Below are 20,582 nucleotides of genomic sequence, written 5' to 3' on the forward strand. Positions count from 1 at the left end.
CCTTCGGAACGACAACACTTCACTACTACCCGAAGTTTGTGCTGTTGATGTCGTTCCGAAGGACGATGAAAGCTCCATGACCAAACTATACAGCTCAGAGAACAAAACTCCATCGAAATCTCAGCGTTTTAAATACTTGACAACTATTGGCACTGTATACAGTTCCTTTAAGAACAACCTCATGTTGTTCAAATAAATTTCTAATCATATTTTTTTACAACATACCAACTTAGATTGTCGTGATCATATCTACTCGAAGAATATACATATATCTTACAATTCATTCAATACTATGTCAAAGATCTATCTTATCATCTAAAACGTTTTGAGCATTACTGTAATATATCTGAATCAGAAGTAAATTACTTTCCATAATGTTTTCAAATCTCATATATACTTATATATATACTATAGACTCCTTATAATCTCCGTTTCCCGATTGGTGTTTCGATTGCTTCAGGTTTTAAGTAAAACTTTAATCTATCACTGTACACATACACATACACACACATAGACCCAACACTAAAATATTCATAAACTTACCAATCCAAGTAAAGAATGATTTTAGATTGGTTAATTTTAATTACTAAACTATTTACAAATGAAAATTCATAGAAAAATAATGTTTTTCATTATTACCATCATCATTAGATTGAGAATATTAAACTTTTTCCTGAATCACCTAGAAGTGATGGTTACATTTTAATGTTTCTTGTAATGGGATACTACTACTACTACTACCACTACTACTACTACTACTACTACTACTACTAATAGTAATAATAATAATAATAATAACCCCAATTATGTATGATCCATTTGAAAGTAGAACAGATTGTTTCATAATAATAATAATTAAATAATGAATATTTTTATAATCATTAATGATTATATTGTATTAATTTATTTGATATTATGGATTAATGCTGATGAATTTCATGTTGTTTCACCAGGACCATGTTTACAAGAAGGTGATGCATATTGTATGCGACGTGTTGCTAATAGTATGTGTTCAATAGAGAAAAATGAATGTTTTTGTAAACCTGGTTATGTATCAATACAAGAAAGTTATGGAATTACTTGTAAAACATGTAAGTAAATTCGTTAAAAACAAAAAAAAAATTATTTAAATTATGTAATGCTCATATACTTAGTATTGTTTGTTTGAATCTTCCTATTGATGCTTAGGACTGAAACTGGTCAGTTTCTTATTAGCCATATGTGCATACTGTGCGTATTGCCTTAATTCACAAGCATTATGAGCAAAGATGAATAGTGGCTAGTAGAGGAATCCAGTTTGATACGCGTTTCATCCCATTCGGGACTCGTCAGATGGATGTATCCGCATCTCAGAGTTGATATTCACTCACTTAATAGTTTTAAGGTTAAGCTCTTGTTCTGAAAGTTGTAAAACGTGAGTTCGATGACAGTTTAGATCTTTGATGCTAATTGTTATTAAAGAGTTTCATAGTGAGATGAAGCAGCTGTCTAATGTTTCCTGGTTTTCAATAATTGTTCTCCTAAGATCTGTTTGAATTGCAAACTGTGAAATATAAACATAATTTGTATTACGTATAATTATACTTTATTTATTTCTTTGAACATATAAACATTAGTACAAGGGGGCATAAAATATATGTTATTATACAGTGAGGATTCAAAATTCTTTTCATAGTTAAAATCATGAGTCAATTGAAGCTAGATCAACATGGAAAACCTGGAAGCACTGGACAGCCGTTTCGTCCTATTGTGGGACTCCTCAGCAGTGCGCATCCACCATCCCGCCTCGCGAGATTAGAACACAGGACATATCGGTCTCGCGTGCGAGCACTTAACCACTAGACCACTGAGCCGGCATCCGATGGTATTGATGTCTAACTTCAACCGATAGACGAAGTTGAGCAACCGTTCACCATTGTCTTCAAAGTTGTCAACCATAAAATTTAAGTACAATGAGCCATACTTAGAAAATCTACAATATGACAATATACGGGTTTTTATATTTGTGTACCAATGGAACACCAAGTGAACTTGGTAGAAATCCTGAATAATTGTGTCAAAATGAATTTATCTGATGCTACCAGAGAAGATGAATTAACCTTCCCACTGAGAATAATGTCCGGCTACTGTTTTGAAGAAGTCACTGTTCCTGAAGTTGATGTCCAGAAACAACACAACCGGTGAAATAACAAAATAAAGTTCAAAAAAAAACTGTCTAGAAAGTGTATACTTCAGCTAAACCGGATGTGGTCCAATAGAGATCGAACCCAGAACCTTGGATTTTGAACTCCGATCTCTGAGTACGAAGTCCTGGATGATCACCGCTGAGGAGTCCCATACTAGAACGAAACTGCCGTCCAGCGCTTCCGGGTTTTCAGTTGTGGTCAAACATTGATCGCTTAGTGATTTCAGTAGAACTCAACAATCTTCACAACCCCAAACTTACAATCTTACTTTAGACTTCAAATCAGTTTTTCAACCTTTGAAAACCTGGAAGCAACAGACAACAATTTCATATCAACATAACGGTTGTCACACGTTTACTTGTTACTAGCATAAAGAGGCGATTTATGTAGTTTTATTGAGAAACCATTACCAGTGGAGTACAACAGTATGGAAGATGAAGCAGTTAACCATGAATGGCGTCACATAATGACCGCTCAAAATCACGAATTGACCGAAATAAAAATTGTAAATCATTATGCTGTCACTATAGATGTCTGAAATTTAAGCGCTTATCCCTAAATCTTTAAGTCTTAATTCCGATCCCAGATAGGATTGTGGATGTGCTTTGCAGTAGAGTCCCAATTATCCATTTTTGTCAGTTTTCAATGTCTTTAACTAAAGTCAGTAAAAACTCTCAAAAACATACTTACCCCTTATTCAAAGGGGAATTTGTTTTCAGACGTTCAGAAGATGAATATAAGTATGTTCAAATAAGTACGGTAATTTCAAGTGACTTTGAAGAAATTTAATTCAATTCACAGATATTTTTTGAGTGGTCAATTAGTATCCATATCGTAAGCAAAGAGTGTTATCTATTGTAAGAAAATTAAAAAAAAATTATTGTGCATCTTGAAGTTTATTAGTGTAGTTAGCTTCTGAAATCAAGGAGAGCAACATAAGATTGATTTCAATTTGGATTATCAGTTTAAAATGTTGTATAGTTTATTGTCAATCATGTTCTGTGATTATATAATATGTACTCTATTGTCTACAAAGCTTCAACAATACAACTTTAGTTATCAGTATGTTAAGGATCGCCTTCAATATAAGGAATGAATTTTTACTAGTCTGTTAACAACTGACATCATTTATAGCAAACCGTTGACTGGTTTTGTAGTTCTCTTCATGTACTAGCACGGGATATTGTAACAACTGCTATCTATGATTCTAACAGTTGTTTATTTGTAGTCATTTCGCAATCTTAACTACAGAATTCAGTAGTCTTCACAAGTCCTTTTTACTAGTGATACTACTGTGAACAAGAACATGAGTGTGGACTATCTCAGAAAATCTGACAACTATCCAGTAAACAGTTGATTTGTAAGCTATCAATCAATTGTCTCAATCTTGACTGTAGGATACTCTGTGAGATTCGGTGATAACGGCACTAGGTGACGTAAGTTTGGAACACTATGTATGTGTGCCAAGAACTAAAAAGATTTGACATTTATCACTAATAAGAGTAATTTAAGGGTAAAAATCTATATTTAAACACACCATGTTAGTAGTATTTGACCACATATGTCCTAGAAATATGTCCATCGTCTCCTTTGATCACTGGGTATATAATAATGAAGTTAGATGCAGGATATTAGAGAATAATAGCATATCAGTTGATGAGGTTGTGAATCATCATCGACTGAGATGATTGAGCCATGTGTTACTTATGCCTGAACACCGATTAACACGACGCACAATGTCGACTAGTATTGGAGACGGATGGAAGAAAGTTAGGGACGGCCAAACCAAGACGTGACATCAATCCTTAAAGCCACTAACTCCTGGACTGAGCCATTTTGGTAGATGCAGACTACTTGGTTAGGGTCCGCACGACTATCGTAACCAATGGTTGGAGACTCTGGGTGACATGGCTCATAATTGATAATAGTGACGTAGGTGTATACACCCTTTGTCTTCTCTTAAACCATGAGATTAAAATAGCTTTTGACCCTTCTTTCTACGAAATAATTCTTTCTCCTTGTATCATATCCTTATATGCAATCATTTTTTTTATAAATCATATATATATATATATATATATATATATATATATTGAAGTAACTGCTTCTGTCAATTTGGTGTTCATCATGTTGTTCTAATGAGGTGTGGCAACATGGACTGAAGCATATATCTGTCTAGTCCTACACTGTAGCTTACTGACTGACTGAATTTTTTTTCTTTACGTTGACTGTGGTAAAAACGTTCCTCAGATTTATGTCTTCCTTACCGTTACAAAGTATATTAAATGGATGCTTAGCAAAATGACAAAGTTAAAGAGATAAGTATTAACTATTGAATGATAAATTTGATTTGTTCAGCTAGACAATAATAAATACAGTAATTTTACTGTAGTTGAATAGTGGCTATCAGTGGAATCCAGGATATGATTTTCGACCCATTTGGGGCTCATCATTTGGATGCATGAGCATCGCAATGTGGGTGTTCATAATGAGATTTAAATTAAGTACCTATTAGTTGTTGTTTTAAATTGATATGATATTTTATAGATCTGCAGACCTTAAAGGGTTTCTAGAATTTTTTCAATAAATGCCTGGTGTTTTTATTTTGTGTTAACTTTGAATATTTCTCATACTGAATTTGAAGCAACTTTTGCTAAGAGAATTTCTTGCATGATTTATATAAAGACTTATTTCTAGACAATATCTTCATTAAGGCCGACGTCATTTGGAGAATCCTTAACAATCTAAGAAGAAAAATGAACTATTGTTTAGTCCTGGTTTACAAATCCTCAGTAATGTGTATTCGTAAACCATATAAGATTGGACTAATTATATTCATGTTTTTTGTTTATTGTGATAACGTTAGACTACTAAACCTATATGGTTTTTAGATTAAATGTAGTTATTGCCAAATCTATACTCAGTAGATGGTAATTTAATCAGATGTTTTATACTTCAATTATCAAATTCAGGATGTCTTAAATTGAACGAAAAAACAAACTATCCGAAGTTCTTTATTGTTCAAAAGTCCTATAGAGCGTTTCAATTCTTGACAAAGTTGATCTGTTTAAAAAACAATTTCTACGAACAATTTAAATAGTCATTTATTTGTAATTTTGTTATAACTTGTGACCGAATTGATTCCCTGATAATGATCAACGTGACGATGCCACCAATTAGAAAGCAGTGAATTATTGATTGGACCAGTGGCACACGAAACCCGTACGAGCAGTCTGGAGCATTTATCAGTCCTGCTTCAGCCTAGCCCAGTCAGTTAAGTTCAGAACAGCCTCTGCTATATGAATCCTTATATTTCAAACATACTGAGTTTATATATCAATCAAACGGAACACATCGTACCATCAAATAGAAAACAACATTTGTACAAGATTCAGCTAAATAAGGCTGTGATTAGGGGACATAGTAAGTGATAGACAGGACATAATTCAAGAACGGTAAATCATATGACAATAGTTCATAAATCAAAATAAACCTCATCTTAAGGGAAACATGAATATGAATAGTTTAGTTATTTAACAATTATATGATAAAAAAATATATGCATAGTATTAGTTCATAAATGGACCCCAAAATTACCATTGATTATCCGTATCGGGAACATACAGGTATTTATTAACAGTTGTCTACGCAAGATACTTCGGATCCGTTGACCAGACACTATCAGCAACAACCTACTGTGGGAGACAACAAACCAGATTACAGCGGAGGAAGAAATCAGGAAGAAGCGCTGGAAGTGGATAGGACACATATTGAGGAAAGCACCCAACTGCGTCACAAGCCAAGTCCTCACATGGAATCCTGAAGGCCAAAGGAGAAGAGGAAGACCAAAGAACACATTACATCGAGAAATGGAGACAGACATGAGAAGAATGAACAAAAATTGGATAGACCTAGAAATGAAGGGTTAGGACAGAGTGGGTTGGAGAATGCTGGTCGGCGGCCTATGCTCCATTGGAAGTAACAGGCGTAAGTAAGTAAGTAAGTATGTATCAGTATCGAGGCATAACAAATTTAAATAACAAATGGATTACTTTTAATTGTATACATAATTGTTGCATTTAGAAAAGTATTTATATGTATATATTTATATTTCATTTTGTAGTGTTAACCAATTTAAAATGTCAAGTGGATAGTGATTGTATACATGTAGTGAATAGTGCATGTCATCCAGGTGCAGGATATTGTGCTTGCCCAGGTGGTACAATTTATGTATCTCAGGATAATGCATGTCGTAAGTAGTCATTCAATATATATATATATATATACTACTTATTTGGTTTGAGATTTAAATGTTCATTGTACTATTGATAAATATCATAATGACTTGTATTCATTTACTACTGAGCTCAGAAATATATCCATATTTCAACCATTATTTTGTAGGTATAAATATTTCTCCTCATCTACTTTAGTCTTAGTACGATTGTAGCGAATATAAAACATGAATGGGGACAATCAAATGTATTTAGGCACAAAATTACAAAATATATCAGTAAAATATGAGAACCATATAATAAATAGTTAATTTGAAAGCTATCACTCAATTGTCTCAATCTTGACAGTTCCTTCTGCAATCATCAGTCTATCGTCTCCTATTCTCATTGTTCATGCATTTTCATACCAATTACATTTCGTTCCCGTTCTTTCCTTATCAATCTTCTACTGAAATACATTCAATGCCCGACCATCGTTATATACTACTTATAGGGATATAAGTAATCCACACCACACTATGTTGAGTTAATTAACTGATAGACAGTATAAGATAGGATTTGTTGAATGATTCAAATATGATTAAATTTTCATAGAAAAAAGCCACGAATTCTTTCTTTAAAACATGTATACAGTCAATGTTAAATGAGGATTAGTTGGCAAAAGATAGGAATGGAGGGTTTGCGGAAAATGTAGTAGTTTAATAGTTGAATTAATGAGTCGATTTAAGCTAGATCATAATTTAAAACCTGAAAGTACTGAATGACCGCTTCAATCTAGTATGGGACTTTTCATCAGTGTGCATCAGCGATCCTGCACGCGTTGCTGAAACCTAGAACCTCCGATTTCTCGCGTGAGGACACTAAACCTCTAGAACTTGTCCGTTGTGAGGTAGTTACTCACTGAAGACAATGATCGACAGTCATTCAACTTCGTGGATTGGCTGAAGTTAGACAATAACACCGTCGGATGACAGCTCTCGATTTCGAGCATTCGTGTGCGAGACCGAATATGCTGAGTTCGATTCTAACATGTGGGATCGTGGATAAGCACTGCTGAAGAATCTTATCATAGGACGAAAAGGCTGTTCAATGCTTCTAGGTTTCCAGTGGTGGTCTAGCTTAAATCGACTCATGAATCAAACGATTAAAAACTAGGATTATAAAACTTAAATTGTCAAAAGAACAAGAATTATCTATTCTGATCTGTTTTCATCATTAAGAATCCCTTTAACATTGATTTGTCTACTAATGTGGGATGTCAACAGATTATGTGATATTACGATGATGATGATGCTTCAAAAGAATCTGTCAACATTTTTCATTTAACTTTAAACGTGAATCCAATCATTCAGTCATATGCTTGGATAGTTCAGGCTTGAAAATTTCTATTTAATAAACATTATCTGTATAAGATTTTGTTTTACAGACGACTACATAAATATATTTAATCTATGAAGAATTACTGGTGATTATCTCAGAAAATCAGGATTCTAGGGTACAACAATATTTGGCTTGGTTGTTTGGCTGGAAGTTGGTATTAAATGATTGATATAATGCAAAGTGTACTTGTGTTTTAGCTAAATGGTTTACTGAAACTTGAAGTAGGATTTCCTGAAACTCAAGGCATATTTTGCAAATAAAAGAAATTTTCGCTCAGATTACATGAAGGTTTCTTGAGACTGATATTCACCGCATATTGACTTGTATTTTCTAGTCATTAAAGACTACAGAACTCTAACATAACAGATTTCAAACTGTTGGGGAGTGAATATCCTGAATTCTTACAAGATCGCATCCAGAAATATTGAAACTGTTTATCAGTGCGCATATGTGATCCTGCACACAGGCCTGGAAACTACGCGCTCAAACTCTTAACCTCTAGACCATCCAACGGTGTTAAGTTCTAACTTCAACCAATCCACAAATTTGCGCGACCATCTTCCATTGTCTGAGATACATATCTGGCTCTACCCGACACGGATTAGCAAAGTCAAAAAAATTCTCATTCTAACATAAGTTTGTTTACTACAGATTTTGATGACTATCAAATACTAGAAATAGTATCTATTTCACTCCCAAAGTCATTCAACTATATGAAACAATCATCATTTGTCAATGAGTATTGCATTGATATTTTTTATTATGTCGATTGACGAAAGTAAACTTGTAATTAGAAAGAATTTATTCATTACAAATAGTCTGACAACTTGAATTACAACATTGATATTCTATACAATAGGATTATATATTATTATCATATAAAGTAAACAACGAATATGATGTTCCGTTCATTTAGCTTACCTATTGTTCACCGAATAGAGTATTTCTCTATCATCTACGTCTTCGATTGACTAAGATTTTCAATAACTTATTATAGATTGTCGATTGAAAGGGTTCAGATAAATTAAAGATATTTGCATATATGATCCAAGATTAGCTACTGAATACTTAAAAACTAACATATATATTCACTTAGTATTGTTTGTTTGAATCTTCCCAAGTGGCAAGTGGCTATCAGGACTCAGGGGCCGAGTGGATAACGCAATGGCGTTTGAAGCGAAAGGTACTGGGTTCGAGCCCCAGAGTGAACATTAACTTTGAGATGCAGGTACATCCAGCTGACGAGCACCAAATAGGACGAAGTGGGCGTCTTGGATTTCACTGATAGCCACTATCCATCTTTGCTTAACATATACATTTGCGTAATACTTTAGATCTATTGTTTATTAATTTGAGGCTTCATTTAATCAGGATAAAATAACTGTATGACAGTTTATACTTTTATGAAAGTTGTTTTTTGAAAATAGTAGTGGGTTATGACGAGTATCAATTTTAAGTTGTAGGTCTGTGAGGATAATTGATTCCTATGGTTTCTATAACGAACTGTCTAACATAGATAACGATTAAGAACTAACTCCCTTGTCACAAGACTCAATAATTCTCAGTTCAATATTCCGTGAGCACTACTGAGTAATCTCATTACTAAAATATAATAACTATCCAATACTTCCTGGTTTTCAATAGCTGTCTAACTATCCACAGCTTATGATGTAAAGTACTTGACTTTTCCTTTCTCATCGATCACATATTGATGAAAACCATGATTAATTCTATTAACCACATAAACCCACACCCACAAATTACAACTTTTACCTCTTGCCATGTAATTAACCTACTTTTACTAGTATTTCCAAAATTGTGAACATTATAATCTAGATAGTAAGATTTTCGTCAGCATCATCATCACCATCCATCTTTTTTTAATCACATTCTCATGAAACTGATTCTCAGGGAAAAGTGTCTGTAAGATTAGATCAGTAAAATGTCTAGAATTTTGTAGGGAGAGTTTGTTGATAAAAAACGTTCCACTTCGTGTTTATATGGAAAATATTGGAATGGTATGGTAAAAGTTGAGGATATAATACATTGTAAACTGTGAAATATTGTTAATATATAAGCGGAAATTGTTGTTGAGTACCCTTTTGGATCTTTTCCGCTTGTTTCAAAACGTTTCCAAAACTTTTAATTCGGTGTATGGAACACAGATTATACATATACTGTAAAGGAAACAAACACATACTAAAATAAGCTTGGATATTACAGGAAAAGTGAGTGGAAGAATAGGCAGATAGTCATTTACGAACTTTATTGGATGTAATGGGATATTAGCTTAGCCGTATAGCATGGATTATTGACTGTGTCCATTATATAATTTGATGAGAAATGACCCTATTTAGTATTCTTATAGTGATTAGAATTTATCAAGTTCAGCTTGAAGTATTTAGGAAGGTTAAATAATCTAATTAAGAGAACACAACACTTATGTTTAGAGTTCTCAGCTAATATTTACTTAGTTCCAAATGAACGTAATATATATTCATTTGTATCCACGGATAAGTAACGATACTAATCTGCTGCTCTTGTCTTATGTTCATTACCAGTCTAACTGTAGTATGGTCAACTGACTAAACATCTGGACATTGAGATATGGTTTTTAAGGTGAAAAAATGTTAAACACAATCAGCAAGAAACCTTGTAACTCGTCACAGACAATCAGAGGGACGAATTGAAGAAAAGAGAGCGAAGCAAGATGATGCGCACTGGAGAAATCATTTGAGCCAACTCCATTTAATCAAGTGTTAATCGATATTTATCGTCACACAAAAATAAGCTACAGATATATGTGATGAGTAGGATAAGCAATACACACGCATACACTTACATAAAAAAACAGTCAAGATTAATAAGTGAATATTTGACGAGGCCGAAACGTGACTCAAAAAGAATGGATAAATTAGCCTGTCCATAAGCTAGAATAAATTATATAGGCTTAACATAGTAACCGACACTACAATATCACGCATAATCAAGTATACAAAATGTAATACCATTTTCTTTTAAGTAGATAGAGATTTTATTTGGTCACAACTAAACTCTCAATCAAAAAAAGAAAAAAAAAGAATCAAAAGTTGGAGGGAAATAAAACACCAACACTCATAGATACAAATGAATTCCTTTTTCTTTTCTTTTGTTTTGATCAACGAATTCGTTTGTAAAAAACAAACAGAGTAATTCTCTTTCCTCATGTTGAACTACTATCATAATTTTATTCAGTAGTTAGTTAAAAATATTCGTTTTAAGTAAAAGAAAATAGAAATTTATAATATATACATGTAAAATGTTTGTTCATTTGTGTATATGAACTAGTTTAGTTTCTAACTAAGATTGTTTATCACGCAAAAGTTTATTATTTTAGGGTGGGAAGGGGTTCATCGGGGGAGGGGATACTTTTTTTTTTTTACAAGAGTTTAGTCATTTTTAATATTGATTATTATTGAGTTTCTTCGATAAATAATATAGCAATCGTTTCTTTTTAATGAAAAGAAAATGTATTGAAATGTAATTTGGTTATCGGTCATGTGAATATGAATCAATGAAATTTCATTGATTCATATACAAAGATATACATAACATTTATAGTTGATAAGATAGAAAATATGATAGATCATACTTCAATTACACTTCGGTTATTTATTCTCTGAAGAAGTACCTTACACTGAGTCACGAAACGTTAGAAAATCTAATTTTTCTACTCATCGGGATATTATAAATATACTATTTATCGATTACTATATTTGAAATACAATAAGATGTTAAAATATTATGTCGGACGAACAACACAACAACTAATAATAAGCTTTTGGTTAATTTTTAAGGCAATTAGCGAACATTCTAATGAATGAGAAGTCATGACTGATGGAATTTGCAATGTCATAAATGAGACAGAATACCTTCTTCAATTTTATAACTAACTAACCAACCGCTATAGTCATTATATATGAAAATTATATTTGAAATTTAAGTAATTCCAATGTTTCTTCCAGCTAACTTGTCTGGACCTCTTCAGGGTATTAAATAACCACTATATGTTAAGTGTTTACCAATCATTTATTGTTTGTTTGTTTGATGAATTCATTACTTATCTCTGTAATCTTGTATTATATAATTAATTTCATAGGACAGTCGGTAGAGAATAATCAAAATCCATTTTGTTTAAAATGTCGACAAGCGAATGGAGTTTGTTATCATTATTCTTCTTCTAATCAAATATTGAATGTAAATGATATTAAAAGGTATAAACGTTATGAATATAAAGACCATGATTTAATCCCTTTCAACAGTCCTATAGATCTAATATTTAAAGAAATTCTTCAATATACTGAAAAGTAAGTTTCCATTGTTTAGTACTTTTATAGTTATTCTTTAAAGTCATACATACATATAGCCTGTTTTCTTAAGAATTTTTTAGAATCAGAAGAAGGTTTTGTGGAGATTATGGTGATTTTATATACATGAAATCATGAGTCAGTTGAAGCTAGATCACCATGGAAAACCTGGAAGCACTGGATGGCCGTTTCGTTCTATTGTGAGACTCCTCAGCAGTGCGCATCCACGATCACGCCTCCCGAGATTCGAACCCAGGTCTGTTGGGAGATATCAATTCACTGAAGACATTGGTGAATGGTTGCTCAATTTCGCGGATTGGTTGAAGTTAGACATACTGATATTCTAAGTTCTGGCTACTGGATTATCATTCATTTTGTATACCATAGATGATAAAAATATATTAAACATTGAATATCTGAAATATCATTCAAAGACATGTTACTTTCTTCATCAATTATCAAAGAAGAGTGTTTAAATAAGTTACCTTTTTAAATTTTCTGTTGAATCTTTTCAATTTAAACTTTTATTGATAAAGTATCATGTTATACCGTTCGTTTTTCATATTTCAGTACAGAGACATATGGATGTAGTTGTTCACATAATACTGGGATGTTAGTTTCATTTTCAATGAATGATTTAAAAACAAATACAAATCATAGTCATTTACAAAAACCTCATCATTCAACATCATTCAACAAAATTAATGAAAATATATCCTTATCAACATATCAACTTGTACAACAACAATTTCCTCAGTGGTATTTTTGTAAAGCAATGATGGGTAAGTGAGTTATTGTGATTTAATGAGAAGTTGTTGTTGTTATCTTTTTTTTTAAAACTTGACGGATAATTCCCAATCAAGCCATAGAAACGTATATATGTAATTGAAAACTTCTGTTCAAGTACTAGTTCCGTGACCAGTTCAGTTCAATCATATCAAGAATGTGAGAGGTGGTAATAATGACCATGAAACTTCAAAGTCTTGCTTGTAAAAACTGGAGTAGTCACTGTTGTATACTAGGATTAAATATCAGTTTACTGCTCCTTAGTTGTATAACTAAAGTCAACTACAAATGTATAATAATTCAAATTAGTAAAACAAACATTCCTTCCAATTAGATATATCAACGATATTAATGGATATCTAACAATTAGGTTTATATACTAGTAAGATATGCTCTTTGTTTTACATCATACGTTTTTTTCGTTTTGTGAATAGTCAGACAGATTTCATCAACCACAGATAGAAAAGGAATCCACCAGAAATTCACTAAGCTTATTTGTAGTAATCAAAGAACTAAGGTAGGGACAAACAATTTCCTAATAGTGCAACGTTACAGTGTCTTCGTAAATTATGAAAACCATACATAAATACTTCATTTTCACATCTTTCCATCAGTTGTCTTTACATCCTTTATGATTCTTACAATTCTCAATCGTTTTTTGTTTCCCTTTCTGTTTTCTTCAGTTTAATCTTCTCAATCTTATTTTGAAAAGCATTCCGCTTCTGATTGGTGTGACATACCACTTAAATTTGTCAATATAAGTAGTGTACATTGCATATTGACTTATTCTTGTCCATTCTATCTCATATTTTTAATTGTTATTGTTTACCAAAAAGGGGTTTTGTGGAGATTTTACTAATTTTATATAGTTGAAATAATAAGTCAATTGAAGCCAGAACACCATGGAAAATCTGGAAGCTCTAGACGGCCGTTTCGTCCTATTGTGGTATGTTGTTATTTACGTTGAACTTTTTGAATCAAAACAGTTGATATCTTTATGGGCATTTTTACTTGGATAAATTATAAAAACAATCTGAAATATGAATACAAGAAGAGCGCTGAATAACATTTCTCCTTATGAATGATGTTGAATTCTTCTTCTGTTGTTCATTTTGTTCTTAAGACTTTACCATGTTTATGACAAGTATAAGTTTCTACCAGATCAAAAAACGTGATGATCAAAAGATTATATCCTTTTTAATGGACAATATGATGACCTTTGTCTTTACTTTTTTCCACACAGATAGTGTTGCACAAGGTGACTGTTTAGTCATTGAGTACTGTGTTATGCAACAAATTTGAACTTATCAGACATTGGTTGGTTACTTATAAATGTCATATACTCGATTTCTTGAAAATATATTACTAATATTCTTGACAAGCCTCTGTGATGTTGCTTTTTTCTAAACAAGATAATACTTATCATGGTTTTACAATAAGTTATGAATCCCCCTTTTATCAAATCACTATAAAGAAACTATTTTGATTTGCATAAGAACAAAATCGTAGAAGAATCTTCCTCTCAATTAAACAACCTGAATATTTAAGCCTTGGCAACTAATTCTTAAATGAATTTTTTATTTTAAAAATAATTGAAAATTATCACTAATATAGATTATTTCTTATATAAATACTGGATTTTTTATCATATGAGGTAAACTTAAGCAAATATGTGATTTCATATGGTGTTGTTTATTTGTATCTTTTCAGAGTGAACAACAACTCTGAGATGCAGGTACATCCAGCTGACGAGTCCTAAATAGGACAAAACGCGAGTCCTGGATTCCACTGCTAGCCATTATCCATCTTTACATATACATATGTGATTTATTTCTTAATTTTAAACTTTTCAACATATTTATTGTTGACCACACCACTTTGGGTGTGACGTATTTTCCTTGATAATCAAAAAGCAAACATTGTACATGAAGTTCATCACACCAAAAGTCATTAATTATAACGTATCTTAGATGTTTCCATATAATTAGTGCTTAATGATAGATTGTATTTTTGTTTTAAACACAATATTTGTTTATTAAATTGGTTGACTTAACAACTGTAGTACTATTAATAATTAAATGTTTGATTTCATTTGTTAGGATGGAGTATTATGACTGTTATTATCATTAGCTTTATTCAATATTACATTATTGGTATAATATAGAATTCTCAGAACAAAGTATTTCAACAAGTTTCCATTTCTTACTTCTTGATTGATTCTGATGACAAATATTAAGTGATCACCAGTTAGAAGTTAACAGTCTAGTCAATCGACATCTAAATAATATATATCCTTTTTAGTGCATATCACCAGCAACTACGATATCTCTGATTAGGCATTTTGTAATTTAAACAACGAGAGATTGTACAGGAACTCACCTGAATAGGTTATGCGATTAATAGCCATAATAATGTATTAAAACAAACAAAATTTGATAACTTGTTGAAATATCTGTATGGCAGTGACAGGTAGTCCAGATGTTCATACGGGCCGCTTTTTCACTTAGCTCTTTAAAACTTAGTATATCACTGATATGTTTGTTCCTGGCAACGTAAGATGGTGATATACTAATATTTAAATCAATTCTCAAAAGTAAATTAACTTCACTAACTGGTGTTAGTGACTATATTGGACTTTCTATATCGTTCGAAACTTAAAGTATTCTTAGAATTACATATATGATAATTATAGAGCGTTTTTTTCTGTAAATATACCATAAGTGATTGTTTTAAGATTATGTATGTGTTCATATAGTTCTGTAATGTTGTTAGCGGGAAATAAACCGGATTAAGGCACGCTATGTGCATGATCGTGCCGGCGCACTCTGGTTAGCTACTTCAGCTCTGGCAGATTATTGGAGAAACATCTAGAAGCTTTTTATGCACATACTATAAATATATGAACGTTTTTCTAACGATTGATTGCTGTTCACCTACACTTATTATTTTGAATACAATTTCGTTCCTGTTCAACGTGTTCTGATTTTGGGGTCTTGTTAACTGTCATTCTATAAGAATACTAAGCAATAGGAGTAGCTGGATCGTTTAGTAGCAATACAATTATAACAAATGTATGTTGTACAACGTTCAAAATGATTGTTTCGAAATGAATATTCATATCAAGGCGGTGATTATCAGCCATTTTCTATCTGATTTAGACAAATAAGTCTATTCAAAGAATTTTACGTAGTTTAGATTTTATTTACTGAAAAATCCCTACCATTTTAGAACATAGATATGTGAACAAAGAATAAATTCTCTTCAGGTTCTACAATCATATATGCAAATTATTGATCCAATAAGTGGCCAAGTTTTACAAAAAAAATACATCGTTTGAAGTTATAGCATATGCGTTTCCGATTATAATATTTAAAATAAAATCTTTAATTGAAATCATGAATCGATCAGTATTAGATCACAAGTGAAATTCTAGAGGCACTGTATGGCCGTTTTACCCTCATACAGGACTCCTCAGCCGTATGCATCTACGAACCTGCGCGCGAGACTTAGGACTTCCAGTCTCTAGATTATTGAGCCCAAATCCAGTGGTGCCAATATCTAACTTCAATCGATCCATGATCTTGCTCAACCTTTCATTCATAGTTTGAGGTGGACAACTTTCTCACATCCGACACGTATTGCACTCCACTGGTCACAGCTTCGCACTATATGTATATATATTACAAACAATCCTAAATTCATATACTATAATTATTCAACCATGCATTTTGCTTTAAACCTGTCAATTTATTCGATTATTATTTGGATACATAATTGTAGAACCTAAAGAGAACTCACTCAAAAGGATGTTCTTTGTCCATATATTTGTATTTTAATTTAGATCTTCATGTTCTTTTAGTTAAGTAGTGTGGTGTTGGCTACTTATATCCACACAAATAGTATATAACGATGGTTGGGCATTGAATATGTCTCAGTAGAAGATCAATAACGAAAGAACGGTAACGAAACGTAATTGGTACGAAAACGCATGAACAATGAAATCAGAAGAAACAGTTAAGATTGAAACAATTGATTGAGAAGCAAAGATGGATAGTGGCTAGCAGTGGAATCCAGGACGCGCGTTTCGCCCTATTTGGAACTCGTCAGCTGGATGTACTTGCATCTCAGAGTTGATGTTCACTCTGGGACTCGCACATTATGCACATATACCAATAAGAGACTAACCAGTTGCAGTCCTAAACATCAATGGGAAAATACAAACAAACAATACTAAGTGAATTGATTGAAAGTTTAAAAATTAACTATTTACAGTATGGTTGTCAGATTTTACTAAGATGTTCTGTAATTTCGTGTCCTAATACATTCGTTTGTCCCCCACTCGTCTTCTTAATCACTACAGTTGTTTTTCCGATGTGAACAAGACAAAATGCAAAGATGAATGCAATCATATTGTTATTACGTAATTTGAATTTTCTTAGATACATACCACAACCTTATAGTTTCATATATATTTTCAATAGTTGAGATCATGAGCTAATTGAAACCAGACCATCATGGACAACCTGGAAGAACTGGACAGCCGTTTCGTCGTATCGTGGGACTGCTCAGCAGTGCGCATCCACGATTCTGCCTTACGAGATTCGAACCCAGGACCTATCAGTTTTGCGCGCGAGCGCTTAACATCCAGACAACTGAGCCGGCTCATGATCTCGACTATTGTAATTACTATAATATTCCCAAAACCCCTTCTGATACATTCATATATATTGCTTAAATTCATTTCAGTTTGTTTTCTTATATTTAATTTAATATAATTTTCATTTTATTTAATTTTTTTAGTTGATTTATGGGAATATTGTAACAATATTGATTTATTATGTCGAAGTAAAAATGCACGTTGTATTAAAACAGACAATGAATTAGATTTGATTCGATTCACATGTCAGTGTATACCTGGTTATATACCAGTTTATCAAAATCATTTAGATTATTATGAATGTTGTAAGTAGTCTATTCTATAAACTATTATTTTGTTAGTTTAATTTTAAAGAAATTAGTATCTGTGATTGGTTCCAAGAGGTATTTCCTGGAGTTCTAGTGAGAAACAGTGATCAGTGGAGTTCAATCGGGTCTGTTGTGAGATAATAACTCACTGAAAACAATGGTTCACGGTTGCTCAATTTTGTGGATTGGTTGAAGTTAGACATTAACACCGTTGGATGCCGACTGGCTCAGTGGTCTAGTGGTTAAGCGCTCGCGCGCGAGACTGCTAGGTCCTGTGTTCGAGTCTCACGAGGCGATTTCGTGGATGCGCACTGCTGAGGAGTCTCACAATAGAACGAAAAGGCTGTTCAGTGCTTCCAGGTTTTCCATGTTCTTCTAGATTTAATTGACTCATGATTTCAAGTATAAAACTAGTATTTACTTATAGTATTATTTCGATAGTGTAATAAGAAGACAAAGATTATCAGATCTATGTAGTGATATATTAGCGTAATACATTTCGAACATTCTGATCACACATATACTTGTTAAGAACATTCATATATAAAAATAAAAGGTCAACCACACTGGAAATAGGTGGTACGAGGAGACAAAGATAATAATAATAATAGTAATTTGGAAACAATTTGAAACCTACTCACTCTGGGTAATAAGCTAATATTACCAGGGTAGGTTTAAGGTGAGAACAAACTGTTTTTGAATAAACAAAGGGGGTTTGAATTTCCGTATGGCTAAGGCTTAAATAAACCTTAGTATATACCCTTTCACACTTTTATACAACACCACAAAAGCCGAGTTAAGAACAATCTTATTACATTATGTTTATGATGAAATTTCGATGCAAATTAGGTAGCGACATTAAAAGTTATTTGTTCAGATTAGTTGTACATAACTTGATGAGAATCAAATTTTAACGATTTAGATATGATAAAAACGTGTTATTTTGTTAGTATTCTAAATACAAAACGCTTAATTAGGTTGTGCTTGATACTGGAATCAAGAATTTGATAACATGTAGTTGTAAGGATGGCCCACGGGTGAACTCTAGGAAGCTTTAGGAAGCTCAGAAAAAGTCGAAGATATACCATCCATTCGTCTTTTGGAAAAGCATTTCATAATCTCTACGTGTAGTTCCCCTATTGGACATACGCTAAAAATGCCCTACATGAGGATTGGATAACTATGATGACGATTTCGTTTTTACTAAAACTATAAATACCTGTGGAGTTTGGTACCATATTTGACACTGTTTGGAATAGTGTTCCTTTCTATTATATTTTGTCTTGTCATTTGCGATTTGGAGGGTTCTAGAGTTCGAGTGTTCAAATTGTACAAGATATATAAAGAATCTAAACTCTAGATACAATAGTAGTGAAAACCAACGATTGGTGATGTTATAAAGAATAAACTGTTTTTTTTTCTATAATTTATTTACCTTTTAATTTATGAACAGATTTGTATGTTTGAACTGAGTAGTATATAGCATTAGTTAATCAGTCATTTATTATAGAAACATGTATTCACAATATTAAACTGATCAATTCTCATTGATCCAATTTCGCTTTTCTAATTCCATCATATCAGCTGAAATGAATACTTAATAGCTGAGATAATTTATTCAATAATAGTTAATTAGCAGTACAGACTACATATGTATTTAAATCCCATAGTATTAATTACTCACTTATCAAACAGATTAGTATAATAATAAGAACCGATTACGCTAGTAACAGACAAATTGACAACAAGTTGACTTACTTCTATATATCTCATTGATCTGTATGAATATCAGAAGGCAGAACCTAACATGTTATTGGATCGAGACCTGGACATAGTTTTTATTGGCTTAATCACTAATGGGATACACTGAGTCACGATAGTCACCGCGTTTTCAACATACAATAAACAACTTAGTGAATTTAATGAATATAGATTAATTGTAATTAAAGGATAGGATGTGTAATACAGTGAACTCAAATAGTTAAAACATAATGACCTCAATTTTAAGCTAATAAACTTAATAAATAGTATACAACAGTATTTTATACTCATTCAAAATGGACAACAGTCATAAAATAATTACATAAAAGAACTCCAAGAAGTAACATTTTTTACAGTCAAGATCACAAACTGATCTTAGCTAGTGAGCAAGTGTCGCAAGTGGGCGTTGCTCAAAAATCCCGACACAAAGACGAAAACCACTTCCAATGCTTTTAGGTCTTAAACGGCTGTCTAGCTAGGATCAGTCCATGGTTTTAATTGTAAAAATACTACGATCTCCACAAATCTACCGTATTTATAATGCTTCTATTCTTCTGTCATCATGATTTGATTTGTGGATATTTGACTTCATAGTATACTGTCCTTTTTGCAGTGAAGCTGTATAGAGACGCATATTTTTATACTTCAAGTGGTATAATTGATATGCACTATTGAAACTAATCTAATGTAAGGTTGCATAATTCTACTCAGCTTATGAATGACTTCCCAATTCGTCACACGAAGTAATATAAAACTGGAATTCGATACCGGTCAGTAGTTGAATTCAGCATCGCTGTTTCGTAATATGTAGGACACTTCACCTAGATATACTTGAACCACATTGTTGATGAGTCAAATCAATACTAAAAAAAAAATATCTGTCGCTTCAAATGCTCAACGTGTTATTCACTTAGCCAATGATT

The 20,582-nt window shown here is 32.4% G+C and overlaps 1 protein-coding gene and 1 non-coding gene across 2 annotated transcripts; both read left to right on the forward strand.

Moving 5' to 3' along the window:
• Window positions 1–985: 985 nt before the first annotated feature.
• Smp_156810 (hypothetical protein) lies at window positions 986–14,235 on the forward strand (the record flags this gene model as incomplete). The annotated part of the gene is made up of 5 exons (XM_018788909.1): window positions 986–1,004; window positions 6,310–6,438; window positions 11,940–12,147; window positions 12,718–12,929; window positions 14,177–14,235. 5 exons carry the CDS (start codon window positions 986–988, stop codon window positions 14,233–14,235), a joined length of 627 nt encoding a protein of 208 aa, XP_018646510.1.
• Smp_tRNA_02421_Gln_TTG.1.1 lies at window positions 8,943–9,009 on the forward strand. Its single transcript has one exon. It is a non-coding gene (tRNA).
• Window positions 14,236–20,582: the final 6,347 nt, after the last annotated feature.

This window comes from Schistosoma mansoni (assembly GCF_000237925.1).
Source record: "Schistosoma mansoni, WGS project CABG00000000 data, supercontig 0137, strain Puerto Rico, whole genome shotgun sequence".
In the NCBI taxonomy this organism is placed as follows: Eukaryota; Metazoa; Platyhelminthes; class Trematoda; order Strigeidida; family Schistosomatidae; genus Schistosoma; species Schistosoma mansoni.